The 25,005-nt window shown below is 39.8% G+C and overlaps 2 protein-coding genes and 1 long non-coding RNA gene across 4 annotated transcripts; all 3 read right to left on the reverse strand.

Annotated features, from left to right (window-relative positions):
- Positions 1-15,114, reverse strand: LOC135083067 (G patch domain-containing protein 1 homolog). The gene is made up of 14 exons (XM_063977830.1): positions 14,941-15,114; positions 14,468-14,658; positions 13,799-13,934; positions 12,373-12,563; positions 10,577-10,804; positions 9,854-10,000; positions 8,228-8,372; positions 7,312-7,735; positions 6,390-6,593; positions 6,189-6,251; positions 6,017-6,107; positions 2,367-2,446; positions 1,882-2,028; positions 1-886 (listed from the first exon to the last, which is right to left on the reverse strand). The coding sequence occupies exons 1-14, from the start codon at positions 15,008-15,010 to the stop codon at positions 37-39; spliced, it is 2,967 nt and encodes a 988-aa protein (XP_063833900.1). The 5' UTR covers positions 15,011-15,114; the 3' UTR covers positions 1-36.
- Positions 3,586-5,084, reverse strand: LOC135082855 (uncharacterized). Of its 2 annotated transcripts, none has more exons than XR_010259503.1 (2): positions 3,835-5,084; positions 3,586-3,748 (listed from the first exon to the last, which is right to left on the reverse strand). It is a non-coding gene; the product is annotated as an uncharacterized LOC135082855 (long non-coding RNA). The 2 variants fall into 2 exon arrangements; XR_010259502.1 differs by having other exon boundaries at positions 3,820-5,084.
- A 7,781-nt stretch (positions 15,115-22,895) lies between the features above and the next one.
- LOC135082837 (divergent protein kinase domain 2A) lies at positions 22,896-24,487 on the reverse strand. The gene is made up of 3 exons (XM_063977600.1): positions 23,755-24,487; positions 23,413-23,594; positions 22,896-23,342 (listed from the first exon to the last, which is right to left on the reverse strand). The coding sequence occupies exons 1-3, from the start codon at positions 24,388-24,390 to the stop codon at positions 22,907-22,909; spliced, it is 1,254 nt and encodes a 417-aa protein (XP_063833670.1). The 5' UTR covers positions 24,391-24,487; the 3' UTR covers positions 22,896-22,906.
- Positions 24,488-25,005: the final 518 nt, after the last annotated feature.

Raw genomic sequence — 25,005 nt, forward strand, 5'->3', positions numbered from 1 at the left:
TACTCAACAAACACTTTTATTTAACAACATATTAACCTATCTATCTTTCTTCTTATGTTTAGACTTTTTATGCTTCACCTTTTGTTTCTTCTTTTTCTTCTTAACCCTTTTAGATTTAATTTCTTTAGCATCCACCCAAGAGTCTGCACTGGACGAAGAGTCAATTACATGAATTTCACCTTCTTTTTCAGTCTTTTTTCTAAATATTGGTCTAAAGTTGTCTTCTGCGTTCTGAACCACTTCTCCGTCTAGTCTTTTCAATAAATTTTCTGGAATCTTCGGCCCGTAAACGTCGCCAGAACTATCTTCTGCCTTTTCTTTGGGTGTTTCTTCTTTTGAACTTTCTTTATTTACATTTTCCGGTTTATCGGTTTTTGTATTTCTTCTCCACGAGTTCAATTCGTCGAAATCTATATTTGCAAATATGCCTCTTGGCGGCGATAAATTTCTTTCCACATTCTTCGGTCTGTCTATGAAGTCTTCTGCATTAATTTCGACTGGTGTCTCATTCATGTCTTCTTCATTTTCGCTATCGCTTAAGAATATCGATTTATACAAGTCCATTTTATCGAATTTCTCTATTGTTTCTGTTACAGCTGTTGGCTTATTGGTTTCTATAGCTTTCTCTGATTCTTTTAAGAATAACTCTGCTACTGTTATTCTTTTGTTTATGGTTTCTTCACTAGTAGATGGTGCAGGGTTATTTATTTTGATGTTATCTGTTTTGCTTTGACTGGGTAAAGGTTTTGGTGTGTTGAGAAGAGATTTAGAGCCGCTGAATTTAGTTTGTTCCTTTGTGAAGCTGTCCTTGTCGTGTACAGATGATTCCAGGTAGGAGAATACAGAGTATGAAATCTTCGGCTTGTCCTCCGTTTTTGATTCGGGTCTGTGAACAAACATAGATATTAGAATCAAGATTTTTAATTCCTACAAAGAACTGAGTGAGCGAGATGTCGTTAACAGCAACACTGTGTTATAAAAAGAAATGCCTGATGCCGTCGCCGTCACGTTTAATGCGTTTCTGCAACTATTTGACAATTCAGAGGCACTTAGTGGCACGCTGAAAATTTGAACTTTGAGTTTTTTTTTTCAGATTTTACGTGAGTGATATCGTGGATGTTTATGAGAAATAGTGCTTCAGATACATCATAGTGACTGGTTTAGTGATTGATTATTGGTACAAAACAGCCAAATAGGTAATCCTGACACTGACACACTAATGATATCCAGTGTCATACAAAATCAGTTTCGTTTGACAGTTCGTGGTTGTCGCTCTATTAATTTTATGGGCCAACCCGAAGTTGGCAGAACTCTTGGGGCATGTAAAAGCGCTTTTTAAAAGCCTATTCAACGTACCTCGGTCCCCCGGGTCTCTGGTATATTAAACCGCTTGCACACCGCTTGCTCTGCTGTGGCTAGCCCGTAGTTGGGTGAACTCTTGGGGCATTAAAAAGCGCTTTTTAAAAGCCTATTTGAAGAAAATAAGTGACTAAAGCCCGATCTGTGAGCACGTAGAATTTCGTCCAATGACCCCAAGCTACCCATCCTTATCGCTCGCGCGTAATTATGTTGCTGTCGCGCTCGCACACTCACTGCGGGCGCCCGTCGCACAGTCGCGACAGCAATATAATTACGCGCGAGCGATAAGGATGGGTAGCTTGGGGTCATTGGACAAAATTCTACGTGCTCACGGACCAGACTTTAACTTACCTCGGTCCCCCCGGGTCCGGTATGTTAAACCGCTTGCACACCTCTTGCTCTGCTGTGGCTAGCCCGTAGTTTGCTGAACTCTTGGGGCGTCTAAAAGCGCTTCTGAACTCTTGGGGCATTAGAAGCGCTTTTTAAACTCCCATTTGCGGAAAAACCTTTTCAATAACTTACCTCGGTCCCCCCGGGTCCGGTATGTTAAACCGCTTGCACACTAGCGGGTCAGGCCGCCACAGCGCTTGCGTTCTAGTCACCGCGCCGTATAGCCCGCGCCGCGCCGCGTCTATCTGCTCGGCTGTGGCTAGCCCGTAGTTGGCTGAACTCTTGGACATGTAAAAGCGCTTTTTAAAAGCCATTTGAAGAAAAATAAACAACTTTGATTTACCTGGGTCCTTCCGGGTCTGGTATGTTGAGCCGCTTGCTCTGCTGAGGCCAGCCCGTAGTTAGCTAAACTCTTTGGGGCATATAAAAGCGCTTTTTGAAAGCCTATTTAAAGGAAATAAATGACTATAACTTACCTGGGTCCTCCCGGGTCTGGTATGTTAAACCGCTTGCACACTGCTTGCTCTGCTGTGGCAAGCCCGTAGTTGGCAGAACTTTTTGGGCATGTTAAATCGCTTCTTAAAAGTCTATTTGAAGAAAATAAATGACTAACTTACCTCGGTCCTCCCGGGTCTGGTATATTAAACCGCTTGCACACCGCTTGCTCTGCTATGGCTAGCCCGTAGTTGAATGAACTCTTGGGGCATATAAAAGCGCTTTTTAAAAGCCTATACAGGGTGTTAGGTAAATGGGTATATGAGCCGACACTAGCCCATGTTAACATATGCATATAAATGGTATGGTGAAGTCAGAAAATTGATATCATCATTTTAATTATTTTAATTTTCATACAAATCTGATTTTATAAATTTTATTTTGTATGAACATTTAAAAAATTAAAATGATGATATCAAATTTCTGACTTCACTATACCATTTATATGCATTATGTTAACATGGGCTAGTGTCGGCTCATATACCCATTTACCTAACCCCCTGTATAACTTACCTGGGTCCTCCCGGGTCTGGTATGTTAAACCGCTTGCACACTACCCAAGTAACACGCAATCTGTATATTCACTGAAGTTAAGATTGATTTACGTTTTAAAGTCAGACTATCACTTTAAATCAGTTTTGACTTAGTTTAAATGCTTTTGAGTAGAATGCGGTAAAATTTACAATGCATGAAGCTATTATATGGTCTAAAAAAATTAAGTTAATTGGCTTATAATCATACTAAAACATTAATTACTTTTAATATACAGCACCTTTAACAGCATTTACACTAACACAAAGGTTAAAACCGTATATTAGTAAATAAGAAAACCTAATGCATTAAATAAACGTTGTCGAAATATTCTATAGTGCATTCAGATATATTAACACATTTTACAGATTGAACGCATTTTTATGATCTTTATTTATGCTTATTTACTGCTCAGCATTAGCCAAACATTTACTAAAGTTTTAGCTCTGTTATCTTCTTATTTTATTGTTACTTTAAAGCTTTTAGCACTATTTAGATAAATTAAAAAAATATTTTATTACTTTAGGTCATAATTTGGCCATAAAACCACTAGCCGTATGATTATATTCATTTGTGCGTTATAGGTCCTGTATATTCATTAGAAAATTTATGTCGAACGTGTCACGTTATTGACATGAATAAACAGTGGAAAAAGACTTAAGGCCGGGTTGCACCAACTTACTTTAACAAACGTCAAAAATCTGTCAAACCCCATACAAAAAACATCGGTTATCGTCATAGTTACGGTCAAAGTTAGGTGGTGCAACTCAGCCTAAGAGAACAGGTGGAGTAAAGAGAAAGATAAAGACGGAATATTCAAACTTTATATTTGGTTTAAGAAATGCAAAACGTGTTCCAAAAAATGATACACCTCATACACAAAATACAGTACAATCGGTTGTTGTGTGAGTCAAGAAGTTCCGTAGAACATTCCTTCATCCCTTTCGGTCGTTTGCACTATTTTAAAAGGCATCTGAAAAAAAAACAAATAAGCTTATTTATGACTTAATACGAGAAGTAGTTACCTGAAAACTAAATAATTACCCGTATAACGCATACCCTTAAAAAAACGACTACAGCAACACTACTTACTAGTTACAAAAAGTTCCTTTAAATTATTACTATTACAATGAGCGAAAAATAAGATAGGTAGCTATATCGTGTTTCATTACAAATTACATTTGTAGTGATAATGATTTTATACTTAACACTTGTCAAACTAGGTACCTACCTAATTGGAGACAGATAAAATTGAAAGACGTGGAGTAGGGGATCATGACGTGATTAAAGGATTCTAAATTATTGTTTCGGTACCCTGATTAACACTATAGTAATCCATTTTTATGACGTTTAAACCTAATGAACATTATAACATACCTAAAAAGTGTTACAGTAATGCTAAAGATATCACTTAGATATTTTATATGTAGGTTGAATGACTTAACCATTTTCTTTTTACTATAATAAGACTGACAACATTAAAAGACACTAGTTGAAAGTTTAAAACATTAATATTATCTGACGCCATTTGCTTTCTGTTTTCTCTAACATAGAAAATAAAATTATAATACACATATGCATGAAATACTACTTATTATCCTTTTCTTACAAGCGGAGTATCGATAGAAGCAATTTTATAAGTTAAAATTAATCAAATCGTTAAAAAAATCACAAAAAGTGTCATATGTCGATTCTAAATTTGTCCCTATTTTATTAAAAAAAGGATTTCTGTGAGGGCGCGTGAATTATAAACCACAAACATATATATATTTTCACATAAGACTAATACTCCCAGCTCATTTTCATTCTTGAAACAAAAAAAAAGATACTTACCTTATGATAAATTATTTTAAATAAAGACATTAAAACTTCTCCTCACAACACCATTGCACTGCAATACTCTAAACGAAAAATAATCAAATCGGACAATAAAATGCGATAAGTTTTTTCGAATACTTTCAAACAAACAAAATAAAACGTTCAGCCTTAGAATAAAACGTAACTTTGGCATTGTAATTCTGAAAGCTGTTTCAAAGCTGTACTAACATCTAATAAAATGCTTTTTACATTAGAATATGCTGTCTAACAACTTTACTAATGTCTGTCTTCAATAACATTATAAGCGCTGGTTAGCAGCACTAATAATATTTAATAATGCTCAAAGCCGTATTATTTGGGGCCCAAATTGCGCTTACAAGACACTTATAGACTTTTATACGGCTGATATAGTGCTACATATGCTGCTCATATACTGCTCTGCACGTAGGTTCATGCTGTTGTACGCTTCTTATAATTGTGTTTTGTGTTACTTGGGTAGCGGGTCAGGCCGCCACTGCGCTTGCGTCCTGGTCACCGCGCCGTATAGCCCGCGCCGCGCCGCGTCTATCTGCTCGGCTGAGGCCAGCCCGTAAAGTTAATATACCTAGCGGAATAGAGCAACAAAGAACTGAGCGAGCGAGATGTCACTAGCAGCAACACTGTGATAAAAAGGGATGCGTAATGCCGTCGCCGTCACGTCAAACAGAAGCGTTTTTTGCAACTATTTGACAGTTCAGAGGCACTAAGTGGCACGCTGAAAATTTGAACTCTGATATATTTTCAGATTTTACGTACGTGAAATCGTGGATGTTTATGAGAAATAGTGCTTCAGATACGTGGTGACTGGTTCAGTGATTGATTATTGGTACAAAACAGTGAAATAATCCCGATACTAACACAAATGATATCCAGTGTCATACAAAATCAGTTTCGTTTGACAGCTCGTGGTTGTTGCTCTATTCTGAAAGAATATTAACTTAATGGGCCAACCCTTAGTTGACTGAACTCTTTGGGCATTAAAAAGCGCTTTTTAAAAGCCTATTTAAAGAAAATAAATGATTTCAACTCACCTCGGTCCCCCCGGGTCCGGTATGTTAAACCGCTTGCACATCGCTTGCTCTGCTGTGGCTAGCCCGTAGTTGGCTGAGCTCTTTGGGCATTAAAAAGCGCTTTCTAAAAGCCTATTTGAAGAAAATAAGTGACTAAAGCCCGGTCTGTGAGCACGTAAAATTTCGTCCAATGACCCCAAGCTACCCATCCTTATCGCTCGCGCGTAATTATATTGCTGTCGCGACTGTGCGACGGGCGCCCGCAGTGAGTGTGCGAGCGCGACAGCAACATAATTACGCGCGAGCGATAAGGATGGGTAGCTTGGGGTCGTTGGACAAAATTCTACGTGCTCACGGACCAGACTATAACTCACCTCGGTCCCCCCCGGGTCTGGTATATTAAACCGCTTGCACACCGCTTGCTCTGCTGTGGCTAGCCCGTAGTTTGCTGAACTCTTGGGGCGTCTAAAAGCGCTTCTGAACTCTTGGGGCATTAGAAGCGCTTTTTAAACGCCCATTTGCGGAAAAACCTTTGCAATAACTTACCTGGGTCCTCCTGGGTCTGGTATGTTAAACCGCTTGCACACCGCTTGCTCTGCTGTGGCTAGCCTATAATTGGCAGAATTTTTTGGGCGTGTAAAAGCGCCTTTTAAAAGCCTATTTAAACGAAATAAATGACTTTAACTTACCTCGGTCTTGGGGCTCTTAGGGCATGTAAAAGCGCTTTTTGAAGCCTATTTAACTTACCTCGGTCCTCCCGGGTCTGGTATGTTAAACCGCTTGCACACTAGCGGGTCAGGCCGCCACTGCGCTTGCGTCCTGGTCACCGCGCCGTATAGCGCGCGCCGCGCCGCGTCTATCTGCTCGGCTGTGGCCAGCCCGTAGTTGGCTGAGCTCTTTGATACGGCGGTTAAAGGGTTAATGTCGTCTGGCTCTGAGGCGTGGGTGAATCTGTGAAGGAATGAAAGATTTTTAACATCATCATAATCTACTTTTAAAGGTATGATTGTTAATGAGGGCCCCGCTGAAAATCAGTTTCAAGACAAGCTCTGGCGGTCTTGATGTACGCTGAGCAAAAAGGCACCCCTTTTTGTCAGAGGGGCACAAGCAGTTAATTGTCCACTTGTTTATTTCTCTCTGTTTGAATCTGTCTTGGCTGCTTGTATACCTTTCTTGCAAATAAAAAGTTTTCTATTCTATTCTATTCTAATGAAAAAAATAAGCGCTCTAAGGAATTTCGTGATCGCTCCGAAAATCGAATGTCTTTCGGAGCGTAGTAAAACACATATTATACAAAACTCTGAAGCGAAGGCATTTCAATATTAAAACTGTCACGTTTTGCCACTTGTCTAGAGGGCAGGGAATTTAGTCTCCACTGAAGGAACGACCCTCTATGATTTCTCAGAGGCAAATGGAGGATTTGCCCTACACTCCTCACGTTGGTCAAATGGGTTGGGAAGGCACAGTTTTTACACATCTAAACTAAACTTGAAGCTTAGTTACAACAGGATATTGCAAAATTCCCACGGGAACGGGAGTTAGCGGGAAAAAACATTTGTATGAAAAAATCTAAAACGCGTAAGATAGATGAAGGGGGTAAAACGGGATCCACGCATACGAATTGAGAATATTATAGGAAATAGTAAACAACTGAAAGAAAAGCACATACCTGTCTCCCATAATGCCTGTCAGCGGTTTATACAACTTCGCCGCTTGCTCAAACTCCACAAGTTCTCTATTCCTTTCCCACTCGCTGACCGCGTCCGTATCTCCGTCTCTTTCTGCCGCGAAGGCCTCCTTGTCCTTCAAATATCTCTCATACCTCCCTTGCTTGTTCGGGTCGCTCATGAAAGGTCTGAAAACCTTCGCTACACTTTTGCCCGTATCTGCTATCGGTATGAAGTCTAGTTCTTTAGGTGCTTCGGTGGTTGAGATAAAGTTGACATTGCGACCGGCGATTTTGGCGATCAGTTCCTCTGAAGACTGAGCTGGTTGGGGGGTAGAAGGGGTGGGTAGTTCTTGAAGTTTCGGCACGGGGGCTTCGCCTAGCATGGCGCCTCTGGCCTCTGCTGATAGCTCGTGGCGGCCTAGTCCTGAAAATAAAAAATAATTAATGTAAAGCCCGGTCGCCGAGCACCTAGAATTTTGTCCATTGACCCCAACCTACCCATCCTTATCGCTCGTGCGTAATTATGTTGCTGTCGCGCTCGCACACTTATTGCGGCCGCCCGTCGTACAGTCGCGACAGCAATAATAAACTTTAAATAAACAACATGAAAAAATCGAACTGCCTAAGGCGGGAATCGAACCCACGACCTTTCGTTTGCCGGGCGATTGAATTTATTTAAAACTAGCTTTCCGCCCGCGGCTTCGCCCGCGTGGAGTTTTGTCTGTCACAGAAAAACTTTATCGCGCGCGTCACTGTTCCAAAAACCGGGATAAAAACTATCCTATGTCCTTTCCTGGGACTCAAACTATCTCTATGCCAAATTTAATCAAAATCGCTTCAGTGGTTTAGGCGTGAAAGCAAGACAGACAGACAGTTACTTTCGAATTTATAATATTAGTATAGATTTTCAAAGTACCTTGGTCCCGTTGCTTGACAGCGGGGCCAGGCGGGTCGAAGCGGGTCTTTAGCGGGGCCGGGGCGTAGCCGCGGGGCAGCGCCGGGGCTGGGTACGACGCTACGGCTGGCAACGGCTTAACGGCTTTCACGAACCCTTCTAACACCTGTAATACGAACATTATAGATACAGTAACAGTCCTTGTAACCAGGCCTGTTCATCTCCGCGAGTTTACATCGAAAACAAAACACGCACGATGGCCCACCTACAGGATACTATTCGACAAGGCCTCACATACGAGCGAACATTGACTCACGCACGCGTATTCTTGTGTATGATGGAAGAAAATAAAGAAAATGGTGTACTAAATACTGTGCAGTATTTAACTGCCTAAATAATAATAAAAACACAGAATGTACTTTTTTAAGTTGCCTCAAGACACTGAGAGGTAAATTTATTTACCTCTAAGTAGTTAATATTATTCATGATAATTCATGCTAAATCATGTATTTCCTCCGCCATTTTCCGCAGTTTGGCACCTCACGTCACATCATTTTAACGAAGTCAGCCCTATAGCTTCGGCGCAGTGCCGACCACTGACGTTTGCCAACAAAATGGTGCTTGACTCTTGAGACAGGCTAAATTACACCATATTGTTAATGACATTGAGCATACATGTTTTTAAATACCTTCGCGAAGTAAAACTTCTGTACGTAGTACTTATTATTATTCTGTGTTGTAACGCCCGTTTTTCGCCAAAGAGCAGAGGAGAGGAAATGTGTTAAAATACCATCTCATTGAATGTAATGTTAAATTAATAATAATTTAATGTTGAAGCTGTTAAATAAACTTTGATTTATTTATTTATTTCGTTATGTCCACATCACATCTCCTCTCAGAATCGTTTGGAAATCTAAATAATTATTCAAACACATCTCTCCTCTTAGCTTTGGTGGAAACCGGACCTTAGATAATGTCCTACTTTTCCTATTGTGTCTCAATTTATTGTGGACAGTGAATGGGTTAAGCTAAGTGGCGACGAGATGAGAATATAGTTCCAAAATACTGGACTGTCCTGTCGATGACATTGACAGTGGGGCGCCACCGTCAATACCGGATCGCTGTTTCAGATTTTTGCCATGTTGGAAACCATATAGTTGAACGATGGTAGCGCCCCCCTGTCATTGAGTTTGGTGGGACAGTTCAGCGTGGGTCATCTATAACAATAGACATGTTGACACCACCACTCAATTGACGTACTTTTTAAAACTGTCAAAACGAAACTCCCATAGATTTTGTATGGCATTACAAGCAAGTGACGTCACTATTTTGTCAACTCAATCAAACTACTTTTTTCAATTACAATGCGAACAAAACTCGTAATTTACAGGTAATTTAAAATGAATTAAGTTTTTAAGACCAGAATGAAGGGTCTTTCTTTTTAAAACAGTTGTGGTTTCGAATTATTGGGGTATGGTGTCAAACTGTCTATTGGTTAAATAACACATCTCTGCTCCTATCGTCGCCGCTATGGTGAAGTCCGCGCCTCCCCGTTTACGAACTTTACTTTTTTATTTAAAAAAGAAACATGCTTTTCGACCTTATGATAAGTGAATAAAGTTCAAATTATAGTGGAAATATACTTACGTTAGCGCCTCCTTGCTTCACAGCTTTCTTCTTGTCCTCAGTGCCCCCTAGCGTGAAGTCGTAGTGCGACATATCTTCTGTGGCGTAAATGTCCTCGTCGTCCGCTTCGAATGCGCCCACGCCGAATGCTTGCCCTCGGATGGAGACCTATAATGGAGGCGAAAAATGTGTAACGACTAGGCCCTTATTACGTGAAGTTTTAGAGGTTGAGAATGTTTGTTATTCTTTGACGCAATTATTCGCACCTAAGCAGTGATTATGCTAGTTTACGTAAGTCACATATTACTCACTAGTATCCGAAGATGTTGATCGCTAATATGCCCAAAATATTGTCACCCTATTACTTACTGTTTTTGGCAAATAAACGTTTGAACTTGAACTAATGGGCGCCCCAAATGGCTAATTGAATGGCTCATTTTCATTTATTGTTCTGACCCGCATTTAATGTGTGGTATATTTCTGTAACGCATACCACATCTGTCTGCATTTTTTGAACGACCGCGGTGTTTGAAAGAACGTTCAGTGCACGTTTTTATTGCAGTTTCTTTAACAGATTTGTATTTGATCAGACGTTCCTGCACACTTCTACACTAAAAAGAATGATTCCAATTTCATTGGATCAAGTGAGACATCAGATTGTCTGAGATTTCGACACACGAAAATGAGCCGTAAAATCATGTACTTAGTTATGTACTAATATCCAAATAAATTACTAAAAAGTACCTTTTTCCCTTTCTCCTTCATAACCAAATGGCTTCTCGACGTGCCAGCATCGGAACCATACTCCCCCACCAGATTTCCAAGCACTGAGTGTCTGCTAAGACCCGAGTAGCCAAGGCCGAAGCGATCGTTCTTACGCTGCAGGACATAAGGCTCGTAGTCGTCTGGCGCGAAGAGCATTTCGTACTCGAACTCTGAGTCGGTACTGTCTTCAGATTCGTCTGCTGTGCCCTGGAATTAGAGTTGAAAATTGCATATTTTTAGGTAAAAAAGAGGTTGTATTCAGACTTCAATATACAAAGTTTCAAACAATAACCAAAAAAGATACATTGGCAGGAGACTAACGCCCAAATTCACAAACGATGCTTGCTTAAGTAATGCAGCAAGTCGAACGCACAGCGTTGAATAGAGCTCTGTGAGACCTCAAATTAATGTTTGTGAATACAGGCGTTAATACTTGACACTACCAATCAAACACTTTTTATGAGCTGTAAAACATAATATGGAATCATTCTTATTCCTTATTTATTAAACGTTTCTATCATGTATGTGAATGACAAGATTACTACTTGGGACAGATGATGAGGGGAGGATGACGCTATTTCTATTTATCTCTGTTGCACATGTCAGGAACAAAAGTGGTCTGAAAGGGACAGCTAACACTCACCTCGTTATTATCCCTCATCTCTGGCGGCATGTAGTAGCCATACACTTTGTGCTGTTTCTTGGCTTTCTTCTTCTCCGCTTTTGTGAGACGATCACCCGCACCTTGGCCCGCTCTAACATCTGTCTGTCTCTGTCGCACATGTCAGAATCTCCGTACGACTGAAAGGGACAGATGACACTCACCTCGTTATTATCCCTCATCTCCGGCGGCATATAGCAGCCATACACTTTGTGCTGTTTCTTGGCTTTCTTCTTCTCCGCTTTAGTGAGGCGGTCGCCCGTACCCTGCCCCGGTCTTTTATCAGCATATCGATAGACTAAGAGTGACAGGCGATGACTCTTTTTAACACGAACCTGGTCCTTTTTCAGGGCAGATTTGTCTCTGTCGCACACGTCTGCATCTCCCTACGACTGACAGGGACAGATGAACATCACTTGTATAAACTCACCTCATTTTCCTAATGTAGCAGCCGTACACTTTGTGTTGTTTCTTGGCTTTCTTCTTCTCCGCTTTAGTCAGACGATCGCCCGTACCCTGGCCCGCTCTAACATCTGTTTGTCTCTATCGCACACGTCAGAATCTCCCTACGACTGAAAGGGACAGATGACACTCACCTCGTTCTCTTTTCTCATCTCCGGCGGCATGTAACAGCCATACACTTTATGCTGTTTTTAGGCTTTCTTCTTCTCCGCTTTAGTGAGACGGTCGCCCGTACCCTGCCCCGGTCTTTTATCAGCATATCGATAGACTAAGAGTGACAGGCGATGACTCTTTTTAACACAAACCTGGTCCTTTTTCAGGGCAGATTTGTCTCTGTCGCACACGTCAGCATCTCCCTACGACTGACAGGGACAGATGAACATCATTTGTATAAACTCACCTCATTTTCCTGTCTCATCTCCGGCGGCATGTAGCAGCCATACACTTTGTGCTGTTTCTTGGCTTTCTTCTTCTCCGCTTTAGTAAGACGGTCGCCCGTACCCTGCCCCGGTCTTAAATCAGCATATCGATAGACTAAGAGTGACAGGCGATGACTCTTTTTAACACAAACCTGGTCCTTTTTCAGGGCAGATTTGTCTCTGTTGCACACGTCTGCATCTCCCTACGACTGACAGGGACAGATGACACTCACCTCATTCTCCTGTCTCATCTCTGGCGGCATGTAGCAGCCATACACTTTGTGCTGTTTCTTGGCTTTCTTCTTATCCGCTTTAGTAAGACGGTCGCCCGTACCCTGCCCCGGCCGCCAGCCCATAGCGCGAAGCATCTTAACTGCTGCCGTCTCGTGGACTGCTTTGAGGAGCTGTTCTAATACCGGTTCACCTGAGGTAGTGGTAAAGGTGGGTTAATTGATAGATTTGTTGAGGTGTTTCTAGCAGAGAACATGGAAAATAAATACAATTTATTGTGACTTGACATTTCATTAAATATAAACAGGCAGCTGTCTCTGCTACACAGGTTCGAGGTTCATTCTGGTAATGGTGTAAGTTAAAAAGCTATTTGTTGAGGAGAGTGTTTTGGTGGACGAGTCTTTGTCCAGTCAGCTTTTGGTTGATATTTTTTGGCTAAAGAAAAGCAGGAAAGTAGTAATACAGGACTACACTCATTCTCTTTACCATTCACATACTTCTACTCGTATCTATCTTGCCAACCACTGCAACTTCTGTTTAGCCAGAATCAGGCCCATGTGACGCGGCGCGATGCCGTGCTCGCCGCGGTCTTAATCCATTAAGTCTTCTGGACTCTAGAGACACAAGTGATCCTCACCAGGTATGGGACCGTCGTGGAACCGTCTCAGCCGCCGCTTCTGGCCGGAGAACTCGCTCTGCGTGCCCATGTGACGCGCGGTCTTAGTCCCTGAAGTCTTGTGGACTCTAGGGACACAAGTGATCCTCACCAGGTATGGGTCCTTCGTGGAACCATCGCAGCCGCCGCTTCTGGCCGGAGAACTGACGCGGCGCGATGCCGTGCTTGCCGCGGTCTTAGTCCATGAAGTCTTCTGGACTCTAGAGACACAAGTGATCCTCACCAGGTATGGATCCGACGTGGAACCGTCTCAGCCGCCGCTTCTGGCCGGAGAACTGACGCGGCGCGATGCCGTGCTTGCCGCGGTCTTAGTCCATGAAGTCTTCTGGACTCTAGAGACACAAGTGATCCTCACCAGGTATGGATCCGACGTGGAACCGTCTCAGCCGCCGCTTCTGGCCGGAGAACTGACGCGGCGCGATGCCGTGCTCGCGGCGGTCTTAGTCCATGAAGTCTTGTGGACTCTAGAGACACAAGTGATCCTCACCAGGTATGGGACCGTCGTGGAACCGTCTCAGCCGCCGCTTCTGGCCAGGGAACTGACGCGGCGCGATGCCGTGCTCGCCGCGGTCTTATTCCCTGAAGTCTTGTGGACTCTAGAGACACAATAAGTGATCCTCACCAGGTATGGGACCGTCGTGGAACCGTCTCAGCCGCCGCTTCTGGCCGGGGAACTCGCTCTGCGTGCCCATGTGACGCGCGGTCTTAGTCCATGAAGTCTTCTGGACTCTAGAGACACAAGTGATCCTCACCAGGTATGGGTCCGTCGTGGAACCGTCTCAGCCGCCGCTTCTGGCCGGAGAACTCGCTCTGTGTGCCCATGTGACGCGGCGCGATACCGTGCTCTCCGCGGTCTTCGTCGTCCATGAAGTCTTCGGGACGCTGCGCCTGAAGGAGTGTTTATTGGTATGAAAGATTGAGCTTATAAATGAGAGTGGCAAATCATATAGAACAAAAGGCATTTCTGAAGATACTATCCCATTGCGACAAGGCGTTATTTAAATGGTATTCCTTGCTAGTTAGGCCTTGTGCTAGTATGTGACACATTATTATCGCGTCGCGTCGCGGTGGTCGCTGACTTAGGATACTCTGTAAGTTTACTTATTATTTGCAAAAACATGTTCACATGGAAAAGTTAGTAGAGAGTTTAGTCTAGTAGTTTGTTGGGATGTGTGTCGTAATAAAATCTTATCAGTGATTTTAGACAGCAAATGTATGGGCCTATCAAGAAAAATCGATAAAATGACGATAAAAGGTTATCGCGGCGCGCATCCTAGGCCTACTGAACATTCAAGTTACATCTTGATTAAGTTTTCTTCAGGCCTTTTAAGATTTACATTATCCATCCATCCTATGAGTTTTTTCATCAGGTTTAGACTATAAAAAATACTCAAATTAATGTAACAATGTTGCTAACTCACAGAAATCTGCGCCTTATCCGCACGAGAGCTCTTAAAAGTGGAAGGCGTCCATCCCTCCGGTGTCCCCACAGTGTTCCCGTGTCCGGCTGAGAATCCTCCGGTGAAAGCACCGTGGAACCTCCGTCTGCCGTACGCGTCCACAGCATACTGGTCTGCTGGCTGCTGGTACTTGCGTTTTGATGGAATTTCATCTGTAAATAATGTTGTTATTATTATTATTCTGACTAATGGCTTCAATGGTGCGAATTTACAGTACACTGGTTTTGCCACTTACATGAATTCTTAAAAACATTAATGTGAAATTTTTGGTTGTATAAACATTTATGTTTTGAATGATTTACTGACATGGCATCCAAAGAGCATCGAATATCCTTTATTTTTGAATAAAATTAAACGTATAAAACTACTTGTTTAGTTTAAAAACACCTTGAAAATACGTAGTTAAGACCAATAGTTGAGACTCGAAAACTGACCTTCTTCTATGGGGTCCAGTGGAGTGCCGTAGCGTATAATTGGTTCTTCGTCACTGTCCGCGTCGCTCATTTTAGCAGGCACTCGCTTGTCTAATTGAATTTACACACATGAAAAATAATAGCAATAAATTGGCAAACAATAAACATAACCTCAAAATAACGTTTTTGACATTAATGACATTTTTTTTTTTTTTGGTTTCGTTCTTTCCTCTTGCAGGAAAAGGCAAAGGCATTCGCCATACAGCCAAGTCTTCAGTTTGTATTCACGGAGACGGCGCGAGAGAGAGGAAACATTTTCATTTTGAAGCCGACTGAGTAATTTCCCTTCAATATTATTTTTTTTCCCTTCAACTTCGGCTTTGAATTTCTTCAAATTTCTTCTTTAGTGGTAACTAAGAACTTGTATAATGCTACGAAACAGTTTTCATTTTTGAGAAGATCAGGTAGAGAGCGCGGGATGACTTCTGGTTCTTTATAAACTTGTAATAAGTCTTCTATCAAAATGAGTCTTTGGAGTGAAAATAGGGGTTGCAATCGAATATTCGAATATTCGAATATTCGAATTTTAATTTCAAATTAGTATTCGAATAGTAAATTCACATGTATTCGAATATTCGAATATTACAAAAATAAACAGAAAAGATAGAATGAAGACAACTTAGTGTTTGCAAATGCAGTCGGAGGCATCAAATAAATATCACCAATTAAAATAACTAGTCATTGATGCTTCCGACTGCATTTGTGAACACTAAGTTGTCTTGTTTCTATCTTTTATTTTATTGTATTTATATGTAATTATTTAATTTTTCTGTTCATTTTTACGCAGTCGCATTTTTTGTTTTTTCAAACATGTTTTTATTATTCGAATCTTTGATACAAATACATAGTATAAAAGAGGAGATAGAGCGAAACCAAGGTTCCAAATAACTTGAAAGAGACAACTCTATTAAGCAAAGTCAGCTGACCGATGCTGAAGACGGCGGACGGTAACGTCAACAAAAGCCGAGGTTCTGGGTGAGATCGAAAAGATTTATGGACAGCTATATACCACCAATCCTGTTAATAGCTCAGCAACAGACGCAAGAGCAAGGAAGCCTATACGAGATTAGGAAGGCTCTCAAACAGCTAAAGAACAACAAGGCACTAGGTGATGACGGAATAACCTCGGAGCTTCTGGACGCAGGTGGAACACGGAAACTCGTGCAGAGACTTTAACTCCGTCTTACTCCAGGGCATAACGCCAGAGGCATGGGATAGAAGCGTGGTGGTGCTCTTCTTGGACTATGAGAAGGCCTTTGATTCGATCGAGACTTAAGCAGTGCTGCAGTCTCTCCAACTATCGGTATATCAATGTGCTGAAATGCCTGTACAGAAACGCTACTATGTCGGTCCGAGTACAGGAGCAAAGCACGAGGATGATACCTCTGCAGCGAGGCGTGAGGTAGGGAGATGTTATATCTCCGAAACCGTTGACCGCTGCATTGGAAGACACTTTCAAGCTCCTTGAATGGAAAGGATTCGGCATAACCTTTCAATGGCGAACACATCACTCAGCTTCGGTTTGCTGACGATATTGTGGTCATGGCAGAATCGCTTGAAGACCTCGGCACAATGCTCGAAGACCTTAATCGAGTCTCTCAACAGGCAGGCCTTCAGATGAACATGGACAAAACGAAGGCTATGTCCAAGTGTCCAACGTCCATGTTTCGGTTGGAGCTCGATTCTCGAGACTGTTGACAAGTATGTCTACCTCTGACAAACGATTCGGCTAGGTAGATCAAATTTCGAGAAAAAGGTAAATCTTCGAATCCAACTCGGCTGGGCAGCGTTCGGGAAACTATACAACATCTTTTCGTCCAAAATACGTCAGTGCCTAAAGACGAAATTCTTCAATCAGTGTGTGTTACTTCTACCAGTGATTACATACGGCTCTGAAACGTGGCCTCTTACAAAAGGCCTTATTTAATAGGCTCAAAGTTGCACTGCGTGCTATGGGGAGAGCTATGCTCAGTTTTTCTTTACGAGATCGAATCAGAAATGAGAAGATCCGTAAACGAACTAAAGTCGCTGACATAGCCCGACGGATTAGCAAGCTGAAGTGGCAATAATGGGCAGATCACTGGTACGCTGAAATGATGGCCAATGGGGCAGCAAGGTTCTAGAGTGGAGGCCACGAACCAAAAAGCGCAGCGTGAGACGTCCATCCACAAAGGTGGACCGAAAACCTCATATAGGTAGCGGGAGAAGGCGCTGGATACAGGCCGCTGCCAACCAGTCATTGTGGAAGTCATTGGGGGAGGCCTATGTTCAGCAGTGGACGTCCTATGGCTGAAATGATGATGATGATGAGAATTTTATGACTGTTTTAAAAACTATATTGTTAAATAGTTAAAATATAGTTCCTAAAGCAATAAAACCAGCAATAAAACATCGATAATTTAAGTACTTTTTATTTTTTTGGAAGTATTCGAATATTCGAATAATATTCGAATATCACCGAAAAAATATTCGAATATTCGAAATAGAAAACTATCGAATATTTGCAATCTCTAAGTGAAAATATAGAACACTCGAAGAATATGTGATGGAGGGATTGATTAGCTTGATTGCAGAATGAGCATGATGGGGAGGTGATCATGTTCATCCGGTGGAGATGTTCATTAAAACGGCCATGTCCAATTCTTAATCTTGATATGTAAGAATAAAACTTTCTGTTCTTATAGGTTCCTTTTGTAAACCAGGGCTTTCCTATTCCATGGTTAATCTGGTGGTACCATTTTCCTTTAGTTTGAATACTTTCTTGCCAATGGTCTAGCCATTTTTTCTTCATTAGTTCTTTTAAAAGGGTTGAACAGTCTGTATATGATATTTTGATCTTTTTAACAGGTACTACATCTGATGTGTTTGTTATAAGCTTAGCTAAAGTGTCTGCCTCTTCATTGCCCACCACGCCCACATGTGAAGGTGTCCAGAAAAAAATAATATCTCTGCCCATGTTACATAGTTTGTGATATTTTTCTTTTATTTGAAAAATAATATAGTTTGTTTTTGCGTTATGACACGCGTTCGACAAAGCTTCTAAAACACTCATGCTGTCGGAAACTATTATCCATTTTTCAATGTTTGAATGCTCAATGTACTCCAGAGCAGCCAGCACTGCGCATGCCTCGGCAGTATAAATACTTGCTGCAGATGGTAATTTTATCCCATGACCAATCTTGACATTTAAGTCATAAAATGCCATTGAAACCTTATCTTCGGTTTTTGAACCATCAGTGTATATTTGTCTATAGCCTTCCCAAGAATTAAGTTCATTATTTACAACATATTTACAAGAAAGTTTTTTATTAATTATTACATTTATATAACAAAACTTACTGTCATATTCACCTCCATAACACGGTAATAAATCACTAGTATGTACATTATTATCATCTTTTAACCTTCTGATATCCGATAGCACAGTACTCAAATAAGAAGGAAAATTAATTTGTAATAACTTGGTCGTTAATAAACTATTATTTACAGACAACAATCTCATCAAAAACGTTTGTCTAAGATAATCAAATCTAATGAATAAAGGAGGTAAGTTGCACTCGATTTGCATTGAATTAATTGGTGAGGTGTTCATTGCTCCTAATATAAGTCGCAAATTCTTATTTTGGATTTTTTCAAGTTTCTCTACAAGTTTCTTATCAGAGGCAAAACAAAAGAATGCATATTCAAAATGACTTCTTACCAAAGATTTATATAATAATAAAAGTATTTTAGGATCTGCACCCCAATTGGTTCCAGTAAGAGATTTAAGAATATTTGTAGCACGTAGAGATCTTTCTATAAGGCAATCAACATAGGGTTTCCAAGAGAAGTTTTGTTGGAAAGTAACACCTAAGAATTTTGCACCTGATTCCAGTGGTAGTTCTTGATGATTATATTTAATACCCGAACTTAATAAATGTATGCAGCGTTTCTTAAAAACAACAACTTTACTTTTATTTGCATTAACATCTAAATTCAAATACGATAGATAATTATGCAGTTTATTAAGTAGTACATTTATTTTGCCTGTTAACGTGGACAAATTTGGGCCTTGAGTATATATTGCTAAATCATCTGCAAATTGTAAATTACATATTTGGGGATCAGGTCCCAAAATTTCATTTAGCCTATGGATGTATATAATATACAATAACGGGCTCAAAATACCTCCTTGACAAACTCCTGTGAAAGAGAGTCTTGGACCATATAACTTATTCTTAAGTTTAACATGTACTAAGCGATTATTTAAAAAAATATGTAACCAGGCCACAATTTTAGTTGGAAGACCTAATGAAGAGAGAATCGAGGATAACACAGTAAGATTGACATTGTTAAAGGCACCGACAATATCAAAGAAAACGCAGATTAGATAGTTATTTTCTTTTAAAGCCTTTTGTTTCTGTGTATAAACAACCTAAACTTTCACGAGCGGAACGCCCACGTCTGAACCCAAATTGGTTGCTTGGAAGCAAATTATTACTTTCTATGTAAAACTCCAGACGCTGTTTTATCAATTGTTCAAAAATTTTACCTACACACGATGTTAAAGCTATCGGACGATAAGAGTCTGGACTATTTTTATCTTTATTCGGTTTTAATATGGGAACTAAGCAGTCAGTCTTCCATTGACCTGGAATCAGATTTTCCTTCCACAAACTATTAATGATAAATAGAAATTTTAATAGGTTTTGTTTATTTAATTTTTTTAACATTTTGTAAGAGATAAAATCCAAGCCGCAAGCGGTGTCCTTTCGTGATTTGATCGCTGATATAAGCTCAGTAAATGTAAACATGCTTAACAGATAAGAATTTGCATTACTTGCTGTATGATTATTGAAATCTAATGGTGGCGAATCTGCATGGTCTGGAGTGTATTTCGTAAGAAAATCATGAACCCAAAGCGGACAACAAGAATCGTTCTGCGAAAACTTGCAATTATTACTTTTATTAAATTTACGTAAAGTATTCCAAATATGAGATATGGGAGTAAATCTACTTAAATTAGAACAAAATTCTTTCCAACTCTCAATTTTTTCTGTATTAATAACACGCTTTTTCAGGGCTTGTAATTTTTTAAAATGTACATAATTTTCAGGAGTAGGGTCATTTTTGAATTGCACGTAAGCTTCTTTCGAGTTTTGTACAGCACTAGCACATCGATCATTCCACCAAGGAACCGAAAGACGTTTAGACTTTATAACTGACGATCTGTGTGGAACGAAACGTTGAGATTGACTTTTTTTATTTGAGTTTGGCATTGACATATTTACAGCTGACTTGATGATGTCACAAAAGTTGTTGTACAATTCCAAAACATTGCTATTAGACACTGTAAAATCATTCAACATTTCATTGACTAGCTTTGAGTAATGTTTCCAATTAACTAGTTTAAGATTAGGATGATCAGGGATATCAGTACCTGCTGGCATGTATGTTAGACGTGGTTGCGATGCAGTTGGTAATAGTTGTATTGAGGTTATGGTGGGTAAATGATAACTACCAAGTGGATCATCGTGCACTTTCCAGTCACAGCATAAAGCTAAACAGGGGCTCACCATAGTCAAGTCGAGTCCGTTCGGTCTCCAGACATGTGTTCCCACAGTCGTGGCCTGCTTATCATTTAATAAAACTAAATCACAATCATCTAAACTATCTAAAATATCTCGTCCTCGACTGTCTACAGTGTTACAGCCCCATATGGTATGATGGGCGTTAAAATCTCCAGCTACAATAACTGGCTTTGGCAAACTTACGATTAAATCTGAAAATTTCTTTATATGAAATCTAGGTGAACTATTAGTAGGACAATAAACTGAAACTATTGTGTATGATTTATTATTGATTGTGATTTGAACTGCTAAGTTTTGTAATGAGTTATCAAAATAAGTTTGAAGTCTACAATATTGAATTCTTTCATGAATCAGAATGGCTACTCCATTATGATCATTTCCACAGTCATTTCGCTCTATTTTATAACCTTTAACCTTAAATTTGTGAATAGGCTTAAGCCAAGTCTCAGATATTACAGCAATATCTATACAATTATCATAAATAAACTTAGTAAATAAATTACGATTGCACAGAAAGCTCTGAGCATTCCATTGAACTATATTTATTTGGTCTTCGAATTTGATGAATTAAAATTTTTACTGAAAGTGTCTGTAAGAATATCTAAAATGTTTTTGGATGAAATAGTTGTGTTGTTGCTTTTATTTAATGTTATAATTTTAAGTATTGACTCTATTAAAAGATTCATTACCGTTGCATCAGAGTTCAATATAGACATTAAGTTGTTTTCAGGCTTTGATAAGTATTTATTATTTGTTCTTAATTCTGGAAAGGTTTGTTTACTAGATATGTCTGCATAAGTGGGAGCTTTAACAAATTTCACTCTATTTTCTTGTATTTTCTTTTGTTTTATTGGACATTGTGCTGAAATACTAATATGGTTTCCTTTGCAATGAGAACATACTGCATTTTCTTTAGGAGTTGGACAATCTTTATAATTGTGTCCATTACTGCAAATTGAGCACCGTTCCTCGTTCTTACAATACTTGGAAATGTGACCATACCTCTGGCAGCGGTAACATTGCTTAACTGGAGGGATGTACTGGGTGATGCTGTGCCTCCAGCCGCCCAGCTCCACGAAGTCTGGCAGGGTCGTCGCCGCAAAAGTGATGGCGACTGTCCCTGTGGGCTGACGGGAGAAACCTTCAGTTGTGGTGTCTTTGCGGAAGAATCTGCGAACGCTGATAATCTTCTTGCTACTGCTCAACATGGTAAAGATTTTTTTGTTATTGTACTTTATAGGCACATTTCGAATTATCCCCGTGGTTTCGGTGGATGAAGCTGGAATGCTGGCTTTGAACTGATTATCATTTAAGAAGGTTTTATTATTCAGTAGTGCATTGGCTAGACCTGGCTTTTCAAAGTAGACTCCTATTTTGTACTTGTTGAGTGCTTTCAAATACTTAACGCCTTTATTGTACCTTCTCAGAACGTTGGAAAGAGATAATAAATCTCTGGTACCAATGGGCCTCTGGCTATCAGCTGACTCTATGAAGACTACGAATTCAAAAGCTGCAGAGTCCTCTGGGTATAACCTGGTGTAGTCAGTAACATAATACGGAACAAGAACACTTCCCTGACCATCCTCCACCTCGGAATCTGATGAACTGGTATCGCCGTTGCTGCGATCACCCGGATCCAAATCGGTGACCTCCACTTTTTTCCTTTTTTTACTACCCCTCCCCATCGTCTTAATAAACTTTCCTAACAACAGAAATCTAACAGATTTAGTTTTATTAATTTAAAACTTTCGGAAGCGCGTCTTGCCACTTCGAAGTTTCCCGCCTTTTTTTTTCCATTAATGACAGTAGACCACAAACTAGACACCATTTTTTATCACAGATTTTAATTTACGCTTTACTACGGCTTTGGGTTCAAGTTTTTGGCGCACAGCCACCAAAGAGGATTTTTTGTGCGATTTCAGTAGAGGTTTTATAATTTACTCTTGTTTTCGTAATATGAAATTAAAGTTGTACACAGGTTTAACTAAATGAAACTTTGATTTAAGTCTAAAATATTTTATTCTAATGACATGGCCACAAAAATTCGTGAACAGAATTTATTCAAAATCACAACCTTTCCAATATAAATGAATCACAATATTATTAAATAACATAAGCGTAAATTAATAATATCGCAAAAAATATCAGTGATTTAAAAAATACCTAATTCCGAACATTATAAATCTGGCTTAACTGGCTCTACAGCGCAGATTTTGCTTCACCTTGATTAAATGCAAAATTAAAGTTTTAAAGCCCACAGAAATAATCATGGTGGACGAAAACTTAGGTTAAAATCTTGTTATGTTTTAAACAAGACATCACAATGCTGAGATTCCAAAATAAAGGTTTTTGTCTTATCATCTAACAGTGCCAAAACCAACTATGTTTTCATCCATCAACATATCTGACATAACATGCTGCAGTTTTGTTACTGTACGGAAACGGTCGTCACCGTTCAAGCATTCATTCAGCAGCCGGTCAAAATGTGGCCTTGAAGCATTAACGTCTTTCGGTATAGGGTACAACAATGGATTTTCATCCCCTGCTAATACGTAACATGCTGCCCAAATATTGTGGTCACTCAAATGGTGTTTGCACATATTTTCAATTGAAAATGTGAATCCTGGTCCAGTGATTTCTCTGATGTAACGTTGGTACCAGTCTGGTAAGTCTTTCTTGGGAGATATGTGTTTGTCCAGCACAATGACATCTTCCAGATCCACAAATGTGATTTCGTCCCTTTCATTTGCCACAATATTGTCTAAAGACCAGTCCATGAAGTAAAAACGGAATCTGAAATAATTTAACATTATATTGTTAAATAAAATTACCGAACAGTCAAATATTATTAAGGTTAACAAACCTATCATGTTTAAACGTAAAATCCATTGCTGCTTCCAAAATGGCTCGTGCATATTTGAGTTTACGGTGCCACTGCACGTGCAGTAGTGATGACAGTGGTTCTCCTTCATATGCTACAATTTCCAGACGACCACAAACTCCGCCGTAAGCTGGCACGCGCCAGCCTTTTGACTTGGGTATCACCTGAAAATAAAACATGTATCACTGATTAGTAGAAAAAAACTATGTAATAGAAGACAATATGGACTCTTGATGTAATAAAACCTTAATTCAAATACTTTATTGCTCCATGTTAAAAAATAAAGAGGATACTGTGTTGATTTTTTAAGTTCAGCTAAATTACCTGTAAAATTATAGGCTCTGGGTTGATGCTCAGCATTGTCCACACATTCAACATGTCCGACTTATAGTTGTTATTATTCGATTTCTGGTTGTTCAGCACAGGCTGGATAAAGTCATAGAAGCTGTAAGTGTAGGGACAGAGCACCAAACCCTTCCTTGGCTCAGAATCTGGCCAACTGATGTTGTAACTGATGATGCTTATCATTTTCTCATCAATGTTCGATACATTGAGCAAATTTATTGGTTTGCAGTCGCGTTTTAGGTGCCAAATCTTACACAACTTCGAATCTAACTCTTTGAGTTCCCAATCGTGAGCCAATTTCTTCATAACCACTCGTCTGTTAGATTTTGTGTAGCCATAATAAATATTTTTTGCATTGAACATACTGTGCCAGTGATGATTGGATTCCATTATAATTTGATTAGAATACAGCTCAGGGCATACAGTTACTCCAAAGCAAGCAGGGCAGCGGTCTAAATCAGTTAAATTCATCACTCTAGGGCTTTTTAAATCACCAAATAACAAAACAGAAACGTACAATGATAGGCCGAATGCGACAGCCATTAAAATAACGCGTTTACAAAATCTGCGGCGAAGCAACATGGTGTGATACACTTTATCTACTTTACTAGGCATTGTTATAGATTATTTTACGAATTTATTAACAATTTTGAAGTTAGAATTTAATCCTTTTGGTTGAAAAATGAAATCCATTGTAAAGTTTGGTCGATTGATCCATAGAGAAAAGTAATACATAGGAAATAGAGAACCCTCTCTGTCAAATTTTTGAACCTACTAATTGACAGCCTGGTGTTAAATTCCCTGTACTTAACCTACGTACGTAACGCTCACATACATACATAGTCCACGCACACATACATACATAAAGTCCACGCACACATACACACAGTTCACGCACACATAGGCCCTCATAACCTTCAAAGAATTATTGTTTTTTTGATGTACAATGTAGAATTTTTTCAAATCCATTATTTTGAAAGTATTTATCTTTATGGTGTACGTATTGTATTATTTTCAAAACAATGGATTTGGAAAAAATTCTACATTGCACATGGAAATGCAAATAAACAAAAACTTTTCAATTTAATAATTTTACTTTATTTATGAACACACATAATATTATACACCAAAAGCGTCTTTTCGCAAAGTTTTCAACAACACTAAAAAAGCATTTGCACTTTGAGAAAACTCAGATCACTTGTGAACATAACAGAAAGTTTCTTCGCGATT

This window comes from Ostrinia nubilalis, chromosome 22 (assembly GCF_963855985.1).
Source record: "Ostrinia nubilalis chromosome 22, ilOstNubi1.1, whole genome shotgun sequence".
Lineage (NCBI taxonomy): Eukaryota > Metazoa > Arthropoda > Insecta > Lepidoptera > Crambidae > Ostrinia > Ostrinia nubilalis.